We start from the raw sequence: 25,934 nt of genomic DNA on the forward strand, positions 1-25,934 counted from the left end.
AAGATAACACCAATGATGAGAAGCAAGCTTTTATTTTGGTGTACTTTTTGCTGATTAGCAATTCAAAATTTAAACTCCTTTTCTAAAAAATGTTTATTTTCTCAGTTTGGAGTTATTTTTTCAGAAGTCCAAATTTTGCGATAATAACCCGAAATTTAGCCTTGTGGATAGTATGTCTTTATCCTCCCCACTTTCGGAAATAAACTTCTATTTAATGCTGCAATAACCATAAAAAAAATCTACTAAGTCATTCATTAGGTGATAAAATAATCTTTTTATTATTAATTAACTATTTATTTATTTATTTTTTCATTTTATTGTTACATGATCGAACATTCCTGACGAAGTGTGTCACGGGGTTTCGCCGGCCCCGCCCAAAAAACAGAAAAAAAGATCACCTGACTTTATTCATCGCATTTTCGATCACTTCTCTGAAGACGTAACTACAGTCTTCTCGCGAGAGTACGCGCAGTTTCCCAGCCAGCAGTGTGGTGCGCTTGTAGAGACGAAGAAAGATGGCGACGCAGGAGAGCGGAGTAACCAAAGCTACCGTGAGCAACGGCGAGGTAAAAATGAATGACACGGTTTTTCACTTTTAACGCGCGAGGCAGAGGAAGTTGGTTGGTTTGTGTGAAGCTCGCGTGTGGGGGTGCGCTGACATTTAAACGTGATCACAGTCGATACACGAGCCACAGTGACGTTGTCAGTGCCGGGTGGTTTTAAAACGACCCCCCTCCTGGCGCTAACGATGTGTAGAGAAATCCCGACGGTAAGCGGCGAGAAGGCCGATGTTGAAGTTGAAATCTCACTTGAAATCACACTGTAACCTCCAACGGACTCGGTAATTAACCGACTGCCGGTGTGCTGAAGTGAGCCGAGTGAGTGCTGGCGTGTGTCAGTTAGCTTATCACAAGGCCTGAACCTGAACAACGCAGCTTGTCTTGCTTAACAAGGCCAGTCTCAAGCCCCTCTCGCACATTTCTCACCTCATGCTAAAACCTTCCAGCTACTGTCTACTTAGATATTTCAAGAAAACTTTTGACTCGAGGTGCATTTTCGAAATCCCCTAAAGGGAAAAAAAATGCATATAAACATCCTATTCACCTGAGAGCTTTTTAACACGGATAGAGTGGATGAATCAGGTGTAGCCGTCGTCAAATGTAGCCAACCATGAAAAATGCTCCTAAAATTGTCTTGTTAGCACTGGAGCCTTAATGAGGGCAGTAGCTAGCAGTTATTTTCCAAAGTCGAAAATGCTTATCACAAGCTGCTAGAGGTCATTGTGAATCATCGCTCTCTTTTTAGATGGCTAAACATTACTCTTCCGTTTGCTCAATCCTCAAAAATGTGTAGTGACACAAATACTGAATACAGGAGCATGACTGTAAAGATTGTAAATGCGTATCCATTCTCTATTGAAGACTGACACAGTCAATGATTGGCTTTTTATGATTCAATCTAAAGTATTGATAGCAACTAATGTATTGTTTATCGAGTACAGTTGCATAGCAGAGATTTTACCCATTTGAAATCGGAAATGTACTGGTTCTTATATAGCTATATTTCTTATATTCTACTCTCCTTGATGAATGCATTGTCAGTAACTCAGGGTTCAGTATCTTGCCCAAAGATACGTTTGAACGCAGAGTGGAGCCAGGGATCAAACCATCAGCTCCAGATGACCTGCTCCAAGCAGTCACAGGGTGAGAGGCAGATCGACAGTGTATTGTAAGGCTAACACAGAGAGACATAGAACCACACATGTCTATGGCAAAGAATCACCAATTAATTTAACTGCAGGCAATGCAAACTCAACACAGAGAGACCCCAGGTGGCCAAGGTGCATCTTCCTGTTACGCCACTGTGCTAACCACTGTACTACCATGCCGCCTGATTCCAAATAAAAATGACTGTGTATCTGTATTGTCATCTTTTGCTACATGTTTTCTGTCAAAGAGAGAGAAAAAAAAAGCTTTCTTCTGTGCTTGAAATTCTGTGAATACACACATGTCAGAAACTAGGGTGAGGGTAACGCATACACAAAGTGTTTCTTCTGTAATAAAATTGCTCTGTCAGGATAAATGTGCTGTTGTTTTTAGAGTGAGCCCTAACGGGTCTCTTGAGGGCCACTACTAGGTGAATCTGTTGATTGAATTGCTTGTAATGGGGTGGGGGTGGGGGGTTACTGATGAGTTAATAACACTGATTATCTTGTCAGTGAGTGAACAATGAGCTCCTAAAATAAGTTTGTTGAAAGAAGGAATAAAAAGTGTGAGGATCTGAGTGACTTTGATGTGGGCAGATGTCTGGGAGTATCTCTGTAGGGTGCTAGCTGTATGCAGTTGTTAGTACATAGAAAAAGTGATGAGAGGAATGTCAACCAGTGACCCGATGGAGAACTGTTGATGTGCACCGGGGGGCCAGCCAGCCAACCAACCACTGGTCCAATACAGAGAAGATTTCTGTATGCCAGCTTGTTGTTTAGCTCCAGGCTTGTCAGCTCAGTAGCCCCTTAGATAGTTGACCATGGGTTTGGACCATAAAAATCTGGAAGGTGGTTTGAGGAAGTATCATTATATTTATACGATGTGGAGGACTGGGTACGGTTACAGCAATTAACTGGGGAAGAGGTAGAAGCAGGATATACTGTTTGGGGGTTGGAGGAGGGAAGAGAAGAGTGAAGTGTCAGAGTGATGCTCCCGGTTTGACTCTCTGGTAACCTTGGATCCTGGTATTCGTGTGTGCTGCTTTGACAAGTACTACATACCTAAACATTAGGGACCTTGGGTAGCAGTGATTGAATGAAATCTATCACAGGCCAAGGTGGTCAAAAGAAAAACAAAACCTTTGAGCACATCCTGTTGTACCAGCCCAGATTTCAGTGCAGGGAGAGTTTTGATATATATACACACACACACACACACACGTCATTTTTCACCCTGTCCTCCTTTACATGCAGCTGCATTGAGAGTTCTAGTATGCAGCTACTATATTCAAGTTCAACACTTATATATCAACCCCACGTCCTTTATCTGCTGACTGTATCATAGAATAAATGAGGGAAACGGCCTCATCTGGCGCAGCTGCTTATCAGCCAACTGTCCAGTTACATTGAGGGTCTGAGCCTCTGGGGAACTATCTATAAAAATTTCTGTATTACCAAAATAGTTAGCATGGTATCTTTGTGAAACCCCTTGAATTAAGGCACTAAAGTCTGCCATGTTGATTGTTTGATATCAAAACCACTGTGGTGGTGTACAGAGTGTGTTATTGTCCTGATATTGATATACTGCAGTGTTTGAGCTGGCATGTAGGAGATAATGTCACCATGTTAGAGACACATTACCAGAGCCTGTGAACAATTGACTTATGTGAGTGCTTAATGTTAGACTCTGTGATAAATTAAGGATCTGCTGTGAACCAAGAATAGGTGGTTAATTGTTAATCTTTGTTTCAGAGGGTGTAAATTGTAAATGATTATCCTAAGCTGGAAGAGAGAGGCTCAACAATAAAAACAGGTTATCAGGGGATCTATCTGTGTAATGGTTATTATGTTGATCCCATCAAGACTCTAAGATCCTTGTCTGTTTAGCGAATTGCTTCTATTTTAACGCAGCAGGAAAAGTACTGGGCACTGAGGGTGAAAGGACCTATTTTGAGCCAATCCGTGTCCTTGAAACGGTCTGATTATGATGTTGTTAGGTCAGTGTTTTAACAAAAACTTAAAAAAAATTTCAAAACTGATGGTAATCTGTTTAAACATAAAACATTTTTTTTGCCTCAAGTCATGTTTTGTTTCTGCTGGCTGACTGCTGGTTGGTGACAACAGGGGAGATTAGATGTTTAGATAGTGAATGAGTCTCATGACTTGGCATGTGTTTGTCTATTGTGTCACTTGAATAGAGGGTGGCCTTGCCACAGGGGTGGTGGGGGTTACATGGACATGGAGAAACTTGGAAAAAAAATGAATTAAAGGGCAAACGTATGACAGATTTCACTGAAACCAGGGGAAGTTGCATAATCATGCTGACACTGTTATCAAAGGTTTTGAAACCAGGGGTTCCCAAAATGGGTTGTCTTCATTCAAAATCAGGTGTGCCATAGGATTTTGTAAATGGTGGTTCGTTAAATATAAAAATGTGAATGTTTTAAGACTCTACTACTTTATTAAAAGAGAGAAATTTAGAGAGGTGTTTGTTTTTTCCATATAGGTAATACTGATCTGACCCACTTGAGATCAGATTGGGCTGTGTGTGGCTCTTAAGCTAAAATGAGTTTGACTCTCCTGCTCTGTTAGGTCAACAGGTCACAATAGGTAAATAGGGATTTGCCAATATTATTATTATTATTATTATTATTTTAAGTGATGTTTATTCTGTAGCAGAGGTTTTGTTTGTTATGTAGCTTCTTTTAGCTGCTCTGTTATTCACACGGGGTCATCACAGGTAGTATCTCCACATGTTTGATTTAGATTTTTTTTTTTTTTTTTTTTTTAATGCCCAGGGCCTTTCCTAACCCAAGCCCAAAGAGAATCTTCTCCTCTCAGTATCAAACTGGGGATCCTCTGCTTAAACAGCTGCTTTTTAGGTCTTTCATGTTTGTTACTTGCTATTAAGATTTAAGTGCATCAGTGAGCGACAAATCCGCTGTTCTTATTTAAAAAGTTAAAATGCAAAGGTCGAGGTGTAGTTAACTCTTAAGGCCATGTAATAAAAGACCCAGAAGAACTGCGGTTTGTCACCGTAACTGCACCTTTTAGTCTTTACAGCTGCACTACATCGTACTGTATGTTCTTTGTTTTGGCTGCAGATTGAGGAAGAATTCTTGAATAAATCATATCACCACTTTAGGCTTTCAGGAAAGTACATTGGGTCTCTGGATATTTTTACTGTCAATAAAGCTCTTTATTTTTAACATCCTTTCTTACGTTGTGCCGTTGCTGCGTCATCTTTGTGACTATCTTTGACCCTGTCTGTATGTTTCATTTCAGGTAAGCAGCAATGGGACTGCTGCAACAACAGATGGCCAGACTGTGCAGACAGCTGGAAATGCACAGGACCCTCAACAGCAACAGCAGCAACAGCAAGCTCCTAATGCATGGCAGGTCATTAAAGGAGTTCTCTTCAGGTGACTTATTGCATTTTTTTTTTCTTCTGTTTACCAGCACACAGATAATCATTCGCTCTGTGGGCTGGCTGTGAGTTTAATGACCAACCAAATGTGTTATGCCACAGTGGTGTCAGAGTGAATGTAAATGGTAAGGTAATAATAAAGGTGTGAGCTGCTGCTGGAGTATACTGTAAAGTTTGCGGTCTACATTGTTTAGTTTCATTGTGGGGTTTTTTTTTGTGCAGCATAAATAATTAAGAGGAAACTAGTGATGGATCATTGTGTCTTTCCAAATACTGTCTCACACACAGTGGGACTGAAACAATAATTCAAACCAGGAATTGAACTTTATTCAAGGCCACTAAAAAATAGATTATAGTCTGTTGTGGATATGGTCACGGACAGATGGAGACGTGACATCCGAGCAGTCATTCCTGTTATCCGTCTTTGATGTCCGCTTAAAGTCTGTCACATGGGGAGCATGTGTATCCAAAAAAACAGGCGTGCATGGGGACGTCCACACAGAATGTTGAGCTGACGAAATTTGTCATTGGTACACAAGCGAACCTATAGCGGACACATAAAGTATAGTCCATGCCTAATGCCAGACTCGCATGTTAAAATCTTTCTGTGTGTGTCACCTCTTCTGCCACTATGAGCGCAGGGCACTCCACAAGCTGTTTAGTTACCTGCTACCACTGATGTTGCTGCTGTAGCTAGGTGAGGTGGAGTAACACAAACTAGGCTGTCCATACTGCTTTGGTTGGCACTGCCAGTTTTATTTCTTTCCCTAGAAATTACTACCTCCTTTGCCGTTACTTCACGCACATTGTGAAAGATGCATGATTGATTGAGCAGCAATGTGTTGACTTCCTTAACAATTTTATGCCAGTATAAGTGACTAATCTCTCACAGTGACCTTTGTAACAGTCAGAAATTTTGCAGCAGGCTTTTCAGTAAGTTTCCTCCTGACTGCATGATTTATTTATTTTTTTATTTATGACTTTTTGGTCCAAGTTCGTAAATAAGGTAAAATCCATGTATGCATGATCACAAAAACTTAGTACGTGTTATGAAGTGTGCAGGACCTTTTTTTTTTTTTCTTTCTTTCTTCTATAGTCAAATTAATAGTTGACTTACTCTGAGTGTGAGAGCTTTGTAGGAATATCAGTTCAGTTTGATTTATATAAATCCAATTCACAACAACAGTTGCCTCAAGGTGCTTTTTATGGTGGGTACCTGTGCTGTAACGGCTAGCTGTCTGATGGCCATTATCCAGCTATGGAGGAGCTCAGCTTTGATTTCAGTATCATTGTACACTCTTTGAAGAGTTTAGCAGTTTTACATTTTTTGAAATGTTCCTGTATAATAAAAATGTACGGTACATTAGGGTAAGTGCTCATTTAAAAAAAAAAAGCTGGACCAGAGTAGTACTTTTTTGGCACCTTGTTTGAATAACAGGCTTTGGCTGCTTTTCCTACCTTTGGCAACTGCTCAAGCAGAAGAAGAGGCCCATTTATAAGATTAAGAAAATTATATTGCAATAATCAGTTAAAACCCTTCAGTTAAAATCTTTGGCACTGAATATTTGAACACATTTCAGGATCATGATTTGGAAACACGAGTGTTATGATGGTATATACGTTTTCTTAATTTATGTTGCTGTTTCCTGTGGTTGTAAGATCGCAAGTGCAATAAAAACAACCCATTTGCTCTACTTCAGTAAAAATAATTATTTCACTTTTCTCTGTAAGTGCATTTTAGTATATGGTGGGTCAAGGAAAAAATGAAAATGGTCACATCTGTCACATATAGTAAACTGACCCTCCACTGTATGGTGTGTTGTATATGTCACTAGTACATGGACTCTTAAAGGAGTTTTTATGGGCAGCTGTGTGCCACTCCCCTGCTGGCCTGCTCTCAAACTTAGTTTCAACAAAGAAATTTGTAATTGTATTTATTTGTGGCTTGATTGGGGCATTTTCTATCAGGGGAAGCACACAGTGTCCTCTCACACGCCTTGATATAGATTTAATTACTTAACACTGCAAAATCCATGGAGGCAGCTGTCCTTGGGTGTGGTTGGCGATCATGATGGATGTGTTCTACTGTGCAAGAAGCAATCACAGTAGTCAGATGAACTGGTCATGGGGGTCAAACGTGTTCGGGTATGATCTGTGTGAGCAGAGTGTAAGGGAGGTTTGGCATACTGGGTCCAGTCAATAATCGACACACTTCCCCCTCAGCCACACAGACTAAGTAACATGGAGTAAGGACAGAGAGCGTTTTCACATTAGAGATCTGCATTAAAATATCAGACACAAAATCCATTATTTCTGTTAGTTAGAACAACACAAAAGGAAAGGGGTGCTGTGAATATTCACTTAAAATCACAAACACACAAAGTTAGGGTGGATACAAATGAAAAATTATTTGTTGAAATATTCTGCAGCATTTTCTTTCTTCTTTTGTCTTTGTAGATTATTCTAGTTTGACTCATCACCCTTGTGTGAGGCAGGAAAACAGTTTCTTTGAAATGTAATGCAGTTAGACTGGTTAAACTTTAATCTGATTAGCTTCCTTGCAGTTTAACTCGCCTGCAGCAGCTCTTTTTATTTAGAGATGGTTGAAATAAATAACCTTGTCTAAGAATTTGAACCGTTTTTAAAGTGTTAGTGACTCGATTCATTTCCCACTTCTCTTTTCCTCTTTTATGTTTTTGTTTCTCACTTATTTTCTTTTAATTCCTTGTTAGTTAAACCTTGTTTTCCTCTGACTGTGATTGCATTTGTTTCACCAGAATCTTCATAATCTGGGCGATCAGTAGCTGGTTCCGCCGAGGGCCATCCACTCCTGACCCCAGCACACCAGCCGGTGCCCCCAGGGTACCCAGCAGGAACCTCTTCCCCAAAGACACTCTCATGGTATTACACTGTCCCCTTTTCCTTTCCTTTATCTACCTCGTCAGCTGCATAATTGTTTATTTACCACACAGCAAACCAGTTTTCTGACTGTTTCTAACTGTTTCAAAATGATAAACACCTTTATTATCTCTCTCTTTCTGCAGGATCTGTACGTGTACGTGTCCCAGGAGGAAGTCTTCTCTGACTTCAACAACACAGATGCCCTGTTCTGGTTCCACAGGGATCTGGTCTATGGAGACTGGACCACAGGGGAAGATGGTGATGGCTGCTACCAGCACTATAAGGAAATGGATATCCCAGAAGTAAGGATTACTATGGATGAATTGGGGGAGGGTGACAGACAGTAGTTGGACGGTGAGAAAGAACAGTTGTTAGTTTAGGAAATGTGACGGATGTTGATGAAGGACGGGAAAGTCCAGTTTATAGTGAAGTTTGCATATTTGAAAGCTGTTTATTTTTGTCTGATTTTCTTTTTCTTCCACTTTCTGTCTGATTGTAGAAAATACAGCAGAACGGCTCACTTTACATACACCTCTACTTCACTAAAAGTGGATTCCACCCAGACCCCAAACGAAAGGGGCAGTATCGCAGACTGGCAACAGTTCACGCAACCAGAAGTAAGCACCTGTGAAAAGCACACTCGCTTTAACATATTATCCTGTTGTTGTAATGTTTGTTTAAAGTGCTAAACTTTGCTTTTGAACTCTTTCAGTGCTGAATAAATATAAGCGAAGAAAGTTTCTGAAGACCAAGAATCTGCTCACAGGAGAGACGGAAGCAGACCCCGAGATGATCAAGGTTAAGATTATTATTTATCCTAAAAAGGAACTGAGTTCAGCGCAGAGAGCTTCATTACTTTAATTCCTAATGCATACTTCACATATTGCAAGTATGTGAAGTAATTTCTAGGGTTTTTTCAATTTCCAGTTAATGTATTTGAGGTAGTTGCCTTCACATTTTGCAGCAGAGGAAAAATAGACGAAGATCAAAGACTTTGGAAACTGAGAACCATTTATTGGCTCTCTCACAGTCTGTAAATGATTGCCCTTTACCGACGTCTGAACAGAGGAACTTTGAAAACTCACAGTCAATGATTTTACCTTTCTTTATGTATATCTTTATTTGGTTGGTTGATCAAGTCACTTTTATTTTTAAAGCGCATTTAAAAAATAATGTAAACCAACCCAGAGTCCTTTTCTTTTGAGTGCTTTGCTGTTGGACAGGGCTTATTGTGAGTAGATGTAGATAAGTTGCAGTGCAGTTGAGCCCAAAGTGACTTTGCCTTTGTTTGTACTAGTAAGAAGTGTAGCAGCTGTGTGATGATCAGTTTGCAGTTACCAGATTAATATATTTATGTTTGCACTGACACATTGGGTGTTTCCTCACAGCGAGCAGAGAGCCACGGTCCAGTGGAGATTATCTCACATTGGCACCCCAACCTCACTATCAATATGGTGGATGACCACACAGCCTGGGTGAAGGGCTCTGTTCCACCTCCTCTAGACCAGTGTAAGTATCGGAAGTATAATGTGACAGTTATTTATCCGTAGTTTATTTAAAGCTCTGGTTTATCTGACATTACTGCTCTTCTACCCTACCTTATATTAGATGTTAAGTTTGATGCAGTCAGTGGCGACTACTATCCCATTGTATACTTCAATGACTACTGGAACCTTCAGAAGGACTACTATCCCATCAACGAGACCCTAAAAAGCCTCCCGCTCCGCCTCAGTTATTGCCCGCTGTCCTTGTGGCGCTGGCAGCTGTATGCAGCCCAGAACGCTCGCTCACCCTGGAATTTCCTTCCTGAGGACACCTACGAGCAATCCGATGAAGACCAAGACTCAGTCAAGGTAAGGAGTCAAAGGTTACTGAGACGAAACTAAAGTTTTCCTCCTGCAAGTTGGGCTTTAATATTGGTGCTCATTTAGATGCTGTGATCTTATTTCACATATATTTAAAAGAAAGTCTACTTGAGTTGGTATGTGCCAGATGGAGAGGATTTCAAATGCTTTCTAGCAGATTACCTTTTACTTGAAAACAAAATGCAAGACGCGTGATGAGTGGAAACTGGCACTTCATACTTGAGTGACCTCTGCTTCGGGTGTAATGTGGGACTTTGTTATCTTGGTGTCCAAATACAGGCTACTCTAATTTTCAGTTGACACTGTATTAAAGCAAAATACTCGTAGTCCCAATCCCAAATACTTGGACAGGTGCACTTTAGTTATTTACAAAGCTGTCATGTACGCTGTTTCTAGGGTGATTAACTTCTGTAGCAACTGAACATATAGAAGATTCATTGTTTTATAAGCAAGCTGAGTTTAACAATAAAGTCTTTGTGAAGGTGGCCCTCCTGGAAACCAATCCATACCTGCTGGGACTCACCATCGTTGTCTCCATTGTGCACAGCATCTTTGAGTTTCTCGCCTTCAAGAACGGTAAGGTCGCAGCAGTCTGTACTCAGGACTTCACATAACAGGAGGAGAATAGTTTGAACAGTGTGCGCCTACCCGAGTTTGACCTCAGCTCCGTCTTCTCCTCAGATATCCAGTTTTGGAACAGCAGACAGTCTCTAGAAGGTCTATCTGTGCGCTCCATCATATTTGGAGTATTTCAGTCTCTAGTGGTGCTGCTGTACATTCTGGACAACGAAACCAACTTTGTGGTGCAGGTCAGCGTCTTCATTGGCCTTCTCATTGACCTGTGGAAAATCACCAAGGTCATGGATGTCAAAGTAAGTTGAAAAACATTAGTTTTTTCTTGCAGGATGAGCAGCATTTGATTAAACTCTCTAACAGGCTCTTCCTTACCTTTTGCAGATGCTAAACTGTTTATTCATCGAGTGTCGTTTCCACCAGATTCTTAACTGTTGTTGTTTTTCTCTAGTTGGACAGAGAGAACAAATTCGTAGGAGTGTTCCCAAGATTGGTATTCAAAGATAAGTCGACTTATGTGGAGTCTTCAACCAAAATCTACGATGATGTAAGTGAAACCAACACCAGTCACATTCAGAATGGTGGCTGTAACAAATGCATTCACATGATTGTCTTCAGAACGGATGAAACATGATTAAATTGGTCTGTTTAAATGTTTATCTGAAGGAAGCTTCTCTAAATATGTATCTCTCTGTAAGTTGCTTGGATATTTCTGATAAAAAGGATGAGTGACATCTTCTTTTCTTCATTATCTCATGAACAGATGGCCTTCAAGTACTTGTCATGGCTGCTCTACCCTCTGTTTGGCTGCTATGCGGTCTACAGTTTATTGTACGTAGAGCACAAAGGCTGGTACTCATGGGTACTCAGCATGCTCTATGGCTTCTTGTTAACCTTTGGTAAGTTAATCTGAAGCAGTTTTATACTCTGAGGTCTTAAAACTTAATCCACAGGCTGAAGGAACGTAAACTGTGCTGGATTTACTAACTATGAAATAAATGAAGAATACTGAAGTGTTCCTTAAAAGTTTGGTTTTTAGATATAATATTTTAAAGGTTATCTTAAAAGGATGATATGAATAGAAATACAGAGCTACAGAGACAACGTTCTGAGATAAAGTTCATAAAAACCAAAACCGTTTCCTGAGTTTTTAGCATAAACATTTTAGAGATCCCTGGCATTAAAGTATTAGATGAATTGTGTGCTCTTCCTGGAACTGTTTATGTTTCCTCTTTTCTTTCTGTGGGGTTGATTTTTACTCTGTCATCCAGCAGGTTTTTTCAGTTTTTTATGTTAATCTATTTTAAAGCCCAGAGAGGAGGCTGATTTATTTTGGTCTCTCTCGATTGCCTCGCCTCTGAGCTGCCGGACTCGCAGCTAATATTTTCATGCTTGCATCATGGTTACGCATTCAATTCCCAGTAGCCTTAGCTAATGTGCTGTGTATTAATAAACTTCACCTGGTACACTCACTCGCGATGGTTCCTGCTGGTTAAATTACTGCCTGTGATATAGGAATTCTTAGTGTAATCTAATCTCCTTTTTCTGTCTTTTTTTTAAAGGTTTTATTACAATGACGCCACAGCTTTTCATCAACTATAAAATGAAGTCTGTAGCTCACCTCCCATGGAGGATGCTCACCTACAAGGCTCTCAATACCTTTATTGATGACCTTTTTGCCTTCGTAATCAAGATGCCAATGATGTACAGGATAGGATGCCTCAGAGATGGTGAGTTTTCTTTCAGATATTCATTAATGGGTTTTTTTTTTTTTTTTGTTTGTTTTTTTGTTTTTTAAGAACTATACCAGGATCAAAGAAAGCTAATCGCCTAAAACATCATTTTGCTTCCTCAGCCAGTGCAGCTTTGACTTTGTAGCATTAAGATGAGTGTTTTGTTGGAGGTGGTTTAAGATTTGCCTCATTCTCTAGAACGGTTTCCAGTTGACGTGGGTGGTTTTGTGCTTAAACAAAACCACGATCGTGGCTCAAGAGTTGGGAGTTCGCCTTGTAATCGGAAGGTTGCTGGTTCGAGCCCCGGCTTGGACAGTCTCGGTCGTTGTGTCCTTGGGCAAGACACTTCACCCGTTGCCTACTGGTGGTGGTCAGAGGGCCCGGTGGCGCCAGTGTCCGGCAGCCTCGCCTCTGTCAGTGCGCCCCAGGGTGGCTGTGGCTACAATGTAGCTTGCCATCACCAGTGTGTGAATGTGTGTGTGAATGGATATGTAAAGCGCTTTGGGGTCCTTAGGGACAAGTAAAGCGCTATATAAATACAGGCCATTTACCATTTAAACAAAATGCCGTCCTGATTTCTTTTATCGTGAGCGTATTGATCAAAAAGAAAATGTAGAATCACTGTCTCATACTGGAGGATTGTTTCTTTTCTTTTTTTAAATGTTTTTTTAACTGTCATTCTTGGATCTTTGACAGCTGTTGGTTTTCATAATCCTCTAACTCCACCTAGTGTTAACTCACCAGATCTCAGTTTTGAACTTGGTGTGATCATTAATCATCATCCACAAAGGTCACCGTGCCGCCTCTCATGAAATATTTCTTTGACACAAGAAAAGCCTAAATTGTAGTTCTTCTCCTGCTGTACAGTTCATGTTAGTTCATACAGTTTGGTAATGAAGCACTGAGCCCTGCTGTGCAAACTGAAACCTACACACTTTGCAGTTAGGAAGCCTTTAAATAAAATCCCCTGCTTCACAAATTAAACAGCTACCACCTACAGTGTGTGGCCAGCCAGTCAATTAGATGTTAGGTGGGCGACACTAATGTGAATTTTCGTTTGCTGTCTGTGCTAACTTGCTAAGTTGGACACGAAAAAGTGGTTTAGAGCAGCGCTCACATCAGCAAGAAGTCAAGTCAGTAACAACCAAACTGGGAGTAATGATTTGGTTGATATTCGCTGCACTGAGGACACTGATGTTGCTGCTAAGCAGATGATGGAGACCTGTCACATCTCTTTGAAACAACAAAGATGTCAATCATCAGCTCGTGCAGCCAGCTCTTAAACATTTTGTCATTTGATTTGTGAAATAATTGGAAAGTGAAAATTAGTGGGGTTAATTTGTGATTCTAAATGTCCCTGGGTGTGTATGTGAGTGTAAATGGTTGTCTGTTTAAGTGTGTTAGCCCTGTGACAGACCGGACATCTGTCCAGGGTGTACCCTGCCTCTGGGAGAGGCTCCAGCTCCCACACAACCCTGATAAGGATAAGAGGAAGAAAACGGATGGAGCGGAAAGATGTATCAAGTATATTCTACACTGAGTGTTGGTGAATTCATATATTCACTTAAACTAGGAGGACAGGTGTGGTTTATACTAAGCCCACTGTGTAACTTTGCTATATACTAGATGTACCTATTGAACGTTGCATTTGGACTTTCCAACAAGGGGAATTCTGTATGCAAGAAGGCTTAGTTATCTCTATATCAATTACAACAAAATGAAACTAAACGTTCTCGCTTGTGAGAAGAATAGAAAACTAAGCAGTAATCGACCACAAGGGACGCTTGTACTTAAGATTTCTCACTTTAAAATAACAGGCTGTGGTAATACTGGTCTGTATACATGGGCAGGATGTTGTGCAACTGTTGCTTTAAAAGCATGTAGTAACCAAATCAGGTGACAAGCAAATCTTGTATTTAAAACAAAGACAGATACGTTTGCACTGCATTGTGAGCATATTTGTTTCTGACTGGACCTCTACTGTACGTGAATACGTTCTCATCTCTCTGCTTGCAGTGCAGTTTTTGCCATCATAGCGTGTTCAGCTTTGATGGGAGATGATGTCAGTGCTTCACTTGTTTTTGATGCTTCTTAAGTAACATATTGGTCTCAATTCAGTTTTATTTATTTAGCTCTTTAAAAAAGTCTGGGGCTGGTTTCTCACTGGACCAAACTGTGTCCTCTCCTGCAGATGTGGTGTTCTTCATCTACCTTTACCAGCGCTGGATCTATCGAGTCGATCCCAACAGGGTCAACGAGTTCGGTACCAGCGGAGTAGACCACGCCCAGAACAACACAGCAGCCCCTGCCCCAGACGCCGCCTCCGCTGCAATCACAGACAAACCAGAAGGGGAGAAGAAGAATGATTAAGCGAGATCCCACCCTCATCTTCCTCCCTGGCTCTCACTGCTGGAGTGAAGAGGACTTGTGGAAAGTGGGGCATGGAGTGGAGTTGTTGTTTAGCTATCATGGATGCCGCTACCAAAACAGAAAAAAGAAAAAAAAAAATGCAGTTCAGCTGTTCCTTCTGGTTTCTTTGTGGATGCACAGAGAGTCATATTCAGTGTAGACTTGGTAAATTATTTCTGCTCCCCACCCACCCCTGCCCTCCGTTTTGCAGTTCAAGTGAAGTAAAACAAAACGTGATGTACTGTATTCTGTATGATTTTTTTTTTTTTTTCACTTCAGAGGGTAACAGTGTCTGGAAGTAGATGTTGGGAGGGGAACAGGTCGCAGTTGTGCTACTTTTTATTATTTTTATACAGAGGAAAAAGAGGCCAGGTGCAGCTTTTGTTCTTTGTGTAGATTCCTTTTCATTCCATGTGAGCACTCTGTTTCGGCTTGGTCGGAAACGGGTGAGTAGTGCTGGAAACTGGAAAGATCCTGAGCCGCAATGGAGGTTGGTGAAGAAGCGAGGTGGCGACTGGATGACCGTGCAGGACGTTACCCACGAGATAATGACTACTACCCTGAATTTTAAACAAATGGTTAATGTTCTAAACTTGAACATATAAAAAATAACAGCCTTGTTGGTATTAATATAAATATATTAATATTGTCAATGACTTAATTTTTGTTTTTCAGTCACTGATGCATTCTTTTGTATTTTCCTCAAACTGTACAGCCTCATGTTAATATTACCAATGTCAAACTGTTTAGCAATAGGTAATTTGCAAGTCTCATTTTTATTACCCCTCCCCTTCCCCTTCCTCAGCTGGTCATCTGACTTTTTGGATGGTTTCATCTTCACGCTCCAAAATCACTTTTGACGGACACAGCAGAGTCGAGCAGAGTCAGGCTTGTGCTGGAAGAGTTACAGTGTCTCTTTTTTTCTTTTTGAGTGCTGTAAATCCTGAAAGGATGAGGGGTTCCACGTTGGTACATATATTTTCAAGGATTCATGTTTATAGTAAAACTAAGTGTGATTTAAAATGTCTATGCAAAGTTGTTTTTGTTTTTGACACCTTTTTAAAATATTTGTTTTAGGTTTTAGGACAACATTTTTGCATGACACTTCATTTTGCACATTAATTTCTATTGATGTTACAGAAAATACAAATTGTGCTAACACGGCATCTACACTACTGAACTCTTTCATCTTTGTGTTATGAGTTGAGGTCCAATATTCAGCCAGTAACAGCCATCATAACATCCAGAACTCAAGGTCGTAGATTGGAGTTGAGCACAAACAAGCCAACAAAATACAGCGGCTTGCAAAAGTATTCGGGCCCCTTGAACTTTCCCACATTTTGTCACATTACAGCCACAAACATGAATCAATTTTATTGGAATTCCATGTGAAAGACCAATACAAAGTGGTGTACACGTGAGAAGTGGAATGAAAATCATACATGATACCAAACATTTTTTACAAATACATAACTGCAAAGTGGGGTGTGCGTAATTATTCAGCCCCCTTTGGTCTGAGTGCAGTCAGTTGCCCATAGACATTGCCTGATGAGTGCTAATGACTAGATAGAGTGCACCTGTGTGTAATCTAATGTCAGTACAAATACAGCTGCTCTGTGACGGCCTCAGAGGTTGTCTAAGAGAATATTGGGAGCAACAACACCATGAAGTCCAAAGAACACAGCAGACAGGTCAGGGATAAAGTTATTGAGAAATTTAAAGCAGGCTTAGGCTACAAAAAGATTTCCCAAGCCTTGAACATCCCATGGAGCACTGATCAAGCGATCATTCAGAAATGGAATATGGCACAACTGTAAACCTACCAAGACAAGGCCGTCCACCTAAACTCACAGGCCGAACAAGGAGAGCGCTGATCAGTAATGCAGCCAAGAGGCCCATGGTGACTCTGGACGAGCTGCAGCGATCTACAGCTCAGGTGGGGGAATCTGTCCACAGGACAGCTATTAGTCGTGCACTGCACAAAGTTGGCCTGTATGGAAGAGTGGCAAGAAGAAAGCCATTGTCCGTTTGCAGTTTGCCACAAGCCATGTGGGGGACACAGCAAACGTGGAAGAAGGTGCTCTGGTCAGATGAGACCAAAATGCAAAACGCTATGTGTGGCAGAAAACTAACACTGCACATCGCTCTGAACACACCATCCCCAGTGTCAAATATGATGGTGGCAGCATCATGCTCTGGGGGTGCTTCTCTTCAGCAGGGACAGGGAAGCTGGTCAGAGTTGATGGGAAGATGGATGGAGCCAAGTACAGGGCAATCTTGGAAGAAACCTCTTGGAGTCTGCAAAAGACTTGAGACTGGGGCGGAGGTTCACCTTCCAGCAGGACAACGACCCTAAACATAAAGCCAGGGCAACAATGGACTGGTTTAAAACAAAACACATCCATGTGTTAGTACGGCCCAGTCAAAGTCCAGATCTAAAACCAATCGAGAATCTGTGGCAAGATCTGAAAACTGCTGTTCACAAACGCTGTCCATCTAATCTGACTGAGCTGGAGCTGTTTTGAAAAGAATGGGAAAAGATTTCAGTCTCTAGACGTGCAAAGCTGGTAGAGACAAACCCTAAAAGACTGGCAGCTGTAATTGCAGCAAAAGGTGGTTCTACAAAGTATTGACTCAGGGGGCTGAATAATTACACACACCCCACTTTTCAGTTATTTATTTGTAAGAAATGTTTGGAATCATGTATGATTTTCGTTCCACTTCTCACATGTACACCACTTTGTGTTGGTCTTTCACGTGGAATTCCAATAAAATTGATTCATGTTTGTGGCTGTAATGTGACAAAATGTGGAAAAGTTCAAGGGGGCCGAATACTTTTGCAAGCCACTGTATGTGGAGTACTGTGCAAAGTCTTTAGCTGCCCTTCATTTCTTCACACATTTTTGTTTTCTCCTCAACTTCTCCAGTTTCCTCAGATTTTTAAGGACTCTCCACACCATGTTGAGATATACCATGTTTTCAGTTGATAGCGCCGAGTCTCATTTTCTATGTGCAAAAAAACTGTTTACCGTTTCTACTGTTATCTTTAGCATTTTTATTTTGTAGATTTGGCTAAAGAAAGGAAACTAATTGTGTTTTTGTGACATGCTGCTAGTAACAACGTGCACAAAGACACAATTTGAAGCTGGTTCTCGCTAAGCTGTTATGTATAGACACAGCAGTGGTTCATCCTTGAGTTAGTTTATGTTTACTAGAGTTAGGTCAGTGGTCAGGTAAAGGTCAAAGACTGGGCTGGAAATGAATGAAAAAGCAGCCAATGTCAAAGAAAAACTTTGAAAGATGTTCAGAAAACCCAAAGGACTGTTGCTAAACACAAAAAGTGTAAGCTAGTCCGGCTTTTTGAAAGCAGAACATATAGAAATGAGATCTGGCTTAAGACTTTTGATTGGAAGTAGAAAATATGATTCAAGAGGAGGAAACTTTAAAATGTTAAACATAATTATAAATTAGGCCTAATTATAGAGTTTCTGATCTAAATTAAGGTTTGTAAGGACAAAGTGCCCTTTCTGGCCTCACTGTTATGCATTATGCAAACCGATAAAGCGCCGAGGGTTTGATTTAAAAAAGCTCGGTTCGTGCTGTCCCAAGGCGGGTTCCCGTCTGTGAGGACCTTCCGCGCGGAGGGGGATTGCGACGCGTCCAGCAGCCAATCAGCGCGAAGCCTGCTGCAGAAACACAAAAGCGGAGCACACTTAGTTCCACACATGGCTTCGGGACGGTTTGACACTTCTCCCCGGGATCAGACAGACACTCTGAGCCGCTGTGCAGTCTAACTGGTGGTTTAAGGAGCTGTTTCAGATTTCAGGACGAAGGTCTGGACCGAGACAGGGGAAAAAATCCAGTCATCTGGTTTGGCGAGATCTCAAGGAAGAATTCAAGGACACGGCGGTGGAGTTTAACGTCCTTAAGGTGGTTTAAGACTCGACGCGAGCCATGATAGACATGGACATGGTCAACGGTACCCCTGGCGGGTGGTTGTCTTTTGTAAACCTGTTGAATCTTGTGCGTAAAAACGCTGACATCTTCCTGAGGCGATACGACAGACCGCAGCCACTGGTCCCCAAAGATAGGTATATTTACCTGCAGGTAACCACTGCTCTAGATTGACTGTCACTGGTTAAACTAAGGGCTGACTACAGGGCAGGAGGCTTGGGGGTTTTTGGTGCAGTGCTCAAACAACGTACCACAGATTCATCCACCAGTGACAAAAACAAAACAGAGGAAACTGTTCATGTGATGTGGTAACCGCTCAGATTCTGACACATTGTGTCTTGTGACCCGTGGTCACAAAACGCAAATAAAAAAAGAGATGAGTGATTTTTAAATTTACTTTGACTTGTATTTCATTGCAAACAATATGAACACAAAATATTTCATGTTTTGTCTGGTCAACTGCATTTCATTTGTGAATATACATCCTTTCCTGTCATTCAGACCTGCAACATACTCCAAAAAAGGTTGGGAAAGTATCAATTTAGAGCTAGTAATCGGGTAAATTTGTTAAATAATGATATGATTTGAAACAGGTGATGTTAACAGGTGATTGTAATTATGATTTGGTACAAAAGCAGCATCCAAAAAATGTCAAGTACTTTAAGAGCAAAGATTGGCTGAGGATCGCCAGTTTGCCAACAAATACGTTAGAAAATTATTGAAATGTGTAAAAACAATATTCCTCAAAGAAAGATAGGAAGAGGTTTGAATATTTCACCTTCAACAGTGCATAACATAATTATAATATTCAAGGAACCAGGAGGAATTTCAGTGCGTAAAGGAAAAGGGTGCAAGCCTAAGCTGAACAACCGTGATCTCCGATCCCTCAGGCGGCACTGCATCAAAAATCGTCATTCATCTGTAAGTGATATTACCACATGAGCTCAGGACTACCTTGGCAAACCTTTGTCAAGCACCACAATACGTAGTTACATCCACAAATTCAGTTAAAACTGTACTGTGCCAAAAGGAAGCCCTATGTTAACAGTGTCCAGAAGCGCTGTCAACTTGTCTAGGTTCTGGAAGGCATCTGGGACGGACCATCGCACAGTGGAAACGTACTGTGGTCAGATGAATAAGTATTCTTGGGGAGAAATGTCTGCTTTGTGACTTCAGTCCCTAAACATCTTTTAACTCTCTGGGTTTGTTCAAAATCACTACCCTTTCAGCTTGTTCGTGGCCAAAAATGCCAAAATGTCTGTAATTTTTTATTATTTTTTATGTTTTTTGCCATTTTCTCTGCATAAAGCCTTTAACTAACTTCAGTTCTTTTCATAAATATAAAATAGTTATTACTTTTTACATTTTAACCTTTTAAACACCAGTTTATTTGTCCACTGCATCAGTTGGAAGACAACCTCAAATCTCACAATTTTATATATTTGCATTGCTACTGGAATTTCTTGTATTATTAATAGTAGAGTCTGGGACATGTAATTGATTCACATCAACATTGATTATAATGCATTGTTATTTTTGTGCAGGGAGAGCAAAAACATAAAAACTCCCTCTCAGCTTGTTCGTGCCAAAAATTTACAAAATGCTATAAAATGAATATATATAATATATATGCTATTCACCTCAGGACCAAACTGGATTTAGAGTTTGGTCCTGAGGTGATGCTATAAAATTAATATATATTAAAGCATTTTTCTACTTTCATTGACTTGATTTTTTTGTTCCAATCCTGGAGGTGCACCTTCTTCTCATTTTGTTGGTGGGGTGTGGGTCACACTCTGGTTCAGACTACTGTATCCTGAGATCAATGGCAGAAGTGGCTGAGAATCGGGGACAAGGGTGTCTTGCAGTTGTTGAGGTCACCGGCATGTGCCCCAGCTCTTCCAGAATCACTCTTCATTTCTAGGTTGTAAACTCATTCTAAACTCCTGTGTTGAGTTTAGAATAAAAGCAATCTTACCTAAATTGCATGATTTAGGGCTGTCAAAAACAAGTAATCAAAAAAGGTGGTTATAATGGGTTTCAGTCGGCCAAAAATGGCCGCAATAGAGCCAAGAGGAACAATTTGATGTGTAATGTATATCAGTGGTCCACAACCTTTTTTGCGCCATGGACCGGGTTTAATGTCAGACAATATTTTCAATATTTAAGGTGTCGCATGTGAATACAACAAAATAAAATGATACGACCGAAACAAACTCGTAAACATAATAATAAACGTGAATTGACTGTGTAATTGTGTAACTTTATTAGCAGTGTCCTCTGAAATGCGCCAACAACAGAGTAACATCCTCCTCTCTGCCCCTTAATGCTCTCTGGTCGCTATGGTAACGCGTAAATATATCTTTCAAAATAAGACACGACTACAACACGGGAAAAGACCCAGGGAAACCGAGCTAACAATAAAAACCCTGAAAACCATAAATTTCACACCTGAACCTCAACGCTTGCGGCCCGGTACCAAACGACCCACGGACCAGTACTGGTCTGTGGCCCGGGGGTTGGCGACCGCTGGTGTATATTATTGACATATTTAAGGAGCTGAAATTAAAAACAAAAAACCCCATAAAGAAACAGCACAGCTGCTGCCCTAAACCGCTGTCAGATTTTTATCACATTTGCACTTTCACTTTGGATTCACCATCAGTTTGTATTCATTCACAGACCTGATTCAAGAATCTATCACAGAAAGTGAGCAGGTAGCACCCTCCCTATCTGGACTACCTGGACCACCTCCTCCACCTGCTGGCCTCCCCTGCTCGACACCAACCCCCATCCACAAACCAACGCAGACATCCAAGCTGGTGCTGGTTGCAAGAGGCACCTCGTCTAAGGTGGGTGTTTGTGTTTTGTTTTTTTTAGGTGGTGTCAGCTGTAGGCCGTAAAAGTTGCCTGTTTGGGGTTACAGATTCTTGGCAAAGTTTGTGCTCATTACTTCGATCCAGGTTCTATTTAACTAGATAAAGTCTTAATTAGTATACCTGATACTTAATTTATAAGAGCCAGAGAAATAAATGTCAGTACATGCACCTATTTTGTAAATACTCAATCACTTTGGCTGCTATGACTGTATAACAGGTAGGAAACTGGAGTCTAAGCTGTCTGGAGAAAGGTTATGACTAATAAACAATGATAACAATAATGATGGCATTATTATTTTTAGCCTTTTCTTATCTTAGCTGGGCAACATAAACATTAAAACAGTTAATGGATTCAGCTAAAACTTAAAACATTTTATTTATGAGAAGAAACTGTTAAAATCTGCTTTTGGCTTCTCTGATTGTTTTTTTTAGGTTTTCTTATCATTTGTTTATGCAAAGCAGTCACACAGATGGGCAGGTTGTTATGCTCTTCCCTCGGTTTATTATTAGCAACAGTAGTTTTATTTCCCATATTGTCTTTGTGCTATTATTGAAAGGCGGTTGATATAAAACACGTTCAGAGGAAGCGTCTGTTCCTCCTCCTCGGCGGTGGCTGCAGCTCTCATAATGAGGCTGTTGTGAGGATTGAATGTCGGTGGTATGAAGTGCTGCATGATTCATGTGCAGCCTGCAGACGGTTGGCTATTTTGCTGTGTGGCACAGAGCAGCCGTTAGGCAACTCGGCAGGTCAGGCTTCTACCAGAAAGCACGTGGTTTACAGGCAGCGGGAGCTCAGAAAGACTGTTTGTATTTAGATGGGTAATAATGAAGGGCGCTAGAAGACAAGTTTAGCCTTCTCTCAGTGAATGAGCTGCACAGGTTATGTCATGTCTGTTCCGATTATAATCTTTTCATGCTGCCTTTTCTGCCCAACGTTTATGGTGCGAGGTAAATATGTTTAAGCCAGTTTTAAATAATCTTGCTTTTCTCTCTCCCCCCCTCTCCAGGAGCCAGGCCTCCCTGTCCTCTTGTTTGCTGAGCTCGAAGAACTCCGGCATCCCGTCCTCTCAGAACCGGGGAGAGATGGACGTTCTGGACAAGCCCAAGCTCATGATAGTGGAGGAGCCCAGAAAAAGAGGCAGGTTTCGCTATGAATGTGCAGGCTGCCCGGTGGGCAGCATCCTGGGAGTATCCAGCACCAAAACCAGGCAGACTGGGCCTACAATAGAGGTAGGAGTTTTGTTTTCAATTCAGATTCTGAAGAGGGATTTACAAGATCTCAGAGGCAGTTAGGCACTTTTAACCACAGCTGATCCTGTTTACTCTGTTCACTTGACCCCTACTGTCTGAAATGGGTGGAGACAGAAAAAATGTGGTTTGTCTGAATCAATTAGAAAGTCCCCACAAATCCCAGCTCAAGTGCAGTGAGATACAAGGAGGTATATCCCCCAGCTGCTTACTAACAAACACTCCCACACACATCTACACGCCACGATCATTCACACATTGACTTGGTGGTTACCAGGTTATATAAAGTTTAGTCAAGGAAATGTCCGGTTGCATAATGGATATTAATAGAATTGAACAATGGTGTTAACCTGTCATTATTTTTGGATGAAACTGGTACCTGAGAGGACTTAGTTTTGCTTTTATTTATTTTTTTATTGTAATGCATCAGGAAATCTGTAATGACCTTCTAACTATTGTTAAAAGTCTCACAGGTTGCTCAGATAAAAGACTGACGGAGTTTTTGTGTGTGTTTCAGTGAAAGGTAACTCTCTTATAATATTTGGCGTCCCTTCCTAATATGTTTCTATTGTCTTCAGTCTTTCGCACCTGATTGATAGATCCCCCCGCCAAAGTATTATTATTATTTTACATTTTGTAATTTTATTCATAACTTTATTACTCCTATTTTTATTTAATATTATTATTATTTATATTCTGAATAGAATAAAAACTTTTCATTCATTTACTGTATTTAATCATTAAATACATGTACCCATAGGTATTTATTTATTCGTTGTTTGTATTTGAATTGTGTATTTCCTTATGGGGTTTTTTTTTCTTTTGTTTTTCTTTTCTTTTCTGCTGTCTCACCCATTTAAGTTCTTGCTTAAATCTATTTAAAAAAGAATATTTGGAGCTCATCACAGCGACCGCTCAGGTTGGACGGTTCTGGGACAAAGTAAGAAAGATGAGACTGAGTTTGTTTGGACATGTGCAGTGAAGACGTGCAGGTAGAAAGATGCCGTCAGAGAAGAAGAAAGCACAAAGAGGTGTGTGGATGTGATGAAAGAGGACTTGTAGGTGGTTTCCAGGTGGTAACGCGCCCTAAAGAAGAAAACTGTTGTGACCTAATTATTTTGTGTCATGATCCTGGTTCATTTTGACCCACTGTTTTGTGTTTATTCTGATTTTGGTATTAGTTCTTAGTAGTGATGTGACGTTCTGTGTCGAGGCGTCAAAGCTTGTGTTGAGTAATGGAGGGGGCGTTTCCGCGATGCGCGTAACGAGGCTTTCTTCGTTTATGGACTGAAGCTGAAAATGATGACGTCCGAAGCCTCGCTGCCCGGCTGTACCACGTGACTGGTTCAGGAAGTTGTTCGAACTTTGCCGCGAGATATGACAGCGATAGAAACCCCTCAGACTTCATTCAAAATGTGGGTGTTTGATGGAGAGTTGCGGTTAGTGAGAGTTTGGAGACCGTATGGAGGTTTATGAGAGTGAGGAGAGTCAGGAGAGAATGGAGCCAGCTAAGAAGAGGAGGATGTCCTCCCCTGTGTGGGAACATTTTGATCTTATTCCTCCCAACAAGGTATGTAAATTTCTACAGAAGATGTATTTTCATAATACTGATGGTGCAATACAATTTATGTTAAGCTGTCTTGACTTTTGTACAAGGTGAAGTGTTTGCTATGTGCCAGGGAGCTGGGATATAACAACAACAACACCTCATCCATGCTTAGGCACTACAGAGCTTTGCATGAGAATAAGGGGAACACCGATTGTGGAGCAAGACCAGGTGAGCCATCAAATGCAATGATAATATAGGATGCAGTAATGTTACTAAATGATATAACAATATTATACAACTGTTATAAGTTACGTGTGATATTTATATTTGTGCTTTGTCTTTATTGTCTTTTCTCAGGAGAACAATCTCAAATAGATGAAGACCTGGTCAGCATGGTGATTGAGGACTCACAGCCATTTAGCATTGTGGAGGACAAAGGATTCAAAAGATTTGTTAAATCATTAAATCCTAGCTATGTTCTCCCCACTAAAAGGTCATGAAAGCAGTGGAAATTTCGTTTTTACAGAATAAAATGTGAACAGGCAGGACTGAGGCTCAAAGCCTCAGTGTGTAGCTGTCCATACCTCAACGTTACAAAAGCACAACCACTGTCCACACCCCAACCATACCTCACCTCACAGTAAATGATCATTTCCATTTCAAGCATTTCCAAATAATCATTTCCCATACTGCCACTATAAATATACACAGTATACTGCCATCACTACAATATACATGTTTTACACACTCCTTTTGTTGTTGACATTTACAGGCTGTGTGCAAAATGCCACACTCTTCAAATTCATGCCAGCTAATATTTTTACGTCCAGTAGGTGTCCTACTAGAGCAAATCTGTGATCTATGTCTGTGAAGGTTCCTTCACAGACATAGTAGAGCAAATGAAGCTTCAAGACGCTTTGCACTGGGGTGAACCAATTGGATGAAAGGCTTCAGTGCTTCATGAAGCTTCATCTGCCCATCACTAGTTCTTAGGATTTGGTTCTTGTGTTTAGTGCTTGAGTGTTGTATCAGCCCTACCTGTGTCTGTGCTCTGTTTGGGTCCTCAAGTTTTGTGTTGTAAAACAGTCTGTGTGTTTGCTGTTTTACTTTGTAGGTCTGTGTCTCATTATGCCCATTAGTTCCAGCTGTGTCCCCTCCTGTGTGCCATTTCCTGATTGCCTGGTGTGTGTATTTGTAGGGTCTGTCTGCCTGTGCTCCTCGTCGCGTCGTCTGTGTTTCTCTGTGAAGCTTCTGCATTTCTCTGCATCATTTTGGTATATCTCCGTGTCTCTCTGTTCCTCGCCTCGTGTCCTCTGTTTGTGTTAGTTTTCCCAGTTTAGGTTTATGTTCAGTTCTGCCCTCACCTTGGGTTTTTCACTGTAAAAAAATCTCCACCTGCATCTTCACTGCCATCTGCATCTTGGGTCCTCATTCATTCCACCACACGACTGCTGCCCCAGCTGTAATATTTTGAATAAAAGTATTAAAAGTTTTGATTCCTCTAAAAAAGGTTTTATTTTTAATCTTCTTTGTATTTTGGATCATTTTGAAACATTTTCTCATCGATTCTTAATTAAGAGGCTTCTTCGCTTCTTAAGGCGAACAGGAAGGTGGCCTTGGAGTCAAATGTCCCATGAGCCTAGGTGCTGACCATTACGGGGTCCCTAATGTAATAAAACCTGGGACTCCCA

The 25,934-nt window shown here is 40.9% G+C and overlaps 2 protein-coding genes across 3 annotated transcripts; both read left to right on the forward strand.

Annotated features, from left to right (window-relative positions):
• Window positions 1–441: 441 nt before the first annotated feature.
• On the forward strand, window positions 442–15,640 carry clptm1 (CLPTM1 regulator of GABA type A receptor forward trafficking). The gene is made up of 14 exons (XM_085430238.1): window positions 442–566; window positions 4,991–5,127; window positions 7,910–8,033; window positions 8,177–8,335; window positions 8,533–8,650; window positions 8,746–8,831; window positions 9,422–9,542; window positions 9,642–9,886; window positions 10,381–10,474; window positions 10,580–10,770; window positions 10,923–11,018; window positions 11,235–11,370; window positions 12,034–12,201; window positions 14,396–15,640. The coding sequence occupies exons 1-14, from the start codon at window positions 516–518 to the stop codon at window positions 14,572–14,574; spliced, it is 1,905 nt and encodes a 634-aa protein (XP_085286364.1). The 5' UTR covers window positions 442–515; the 3' UTR covers window positions 14,575–15,640.
• Window positions 15,641–23,895: 8,255 nt separating this feature from the next.
• LOC146694121 (uncharacterized) lies at window positions 23,896–25,075 on the forward strand. Of its 2 annotated transcripts, none has more exons than XR_014923875.1 (3): window positions 23,896–24,264; window positions 24,374–24,471; window positions 24,601–25,075. XR_014923875.1 is itself a non-coding variant. In XM_085478831.1 (3 exons), exons 1-3 carry the CDS (start codon window positions 24,157–24,159, stop codon window positions 24,741–24,743), a joined length of 372 nt encoding a protein of 123 aa, XP_085334957.1. In that variant the 5' UTR covers window positions 23,896–24,156; the 3' UTR covers window positions 24,744–25,075. The 2 variants fall into 2 exon arrangements, 1 of the variants encoding a protein (XP_085334957.1); XM_085478831.1 differs by having other exon boundaries at window positions 24,351–24,471.
• The last annotated feature ends 859 nt before the right edge of the window (window positions 25,076–25,934 follow it).

The sequence above is a fragment of the Copadichromis virginalis genome, linkage group LG14, assembly GCF_057382275.1.
Source record: "Copadichromis virginalis isolate Kocher_CV1m ecotype Utaka linkage group LG14, C_Virginalis_male_GT1.1, whole genome shotgun sequence".
Taxonomy (NCBI): domain Eukaryota; kingdom Metazoa; phylum Chordata; class Actinopteri; order Cichliformes; family Cichlidae; genus Copadichromis; species Copadichromis virginalis.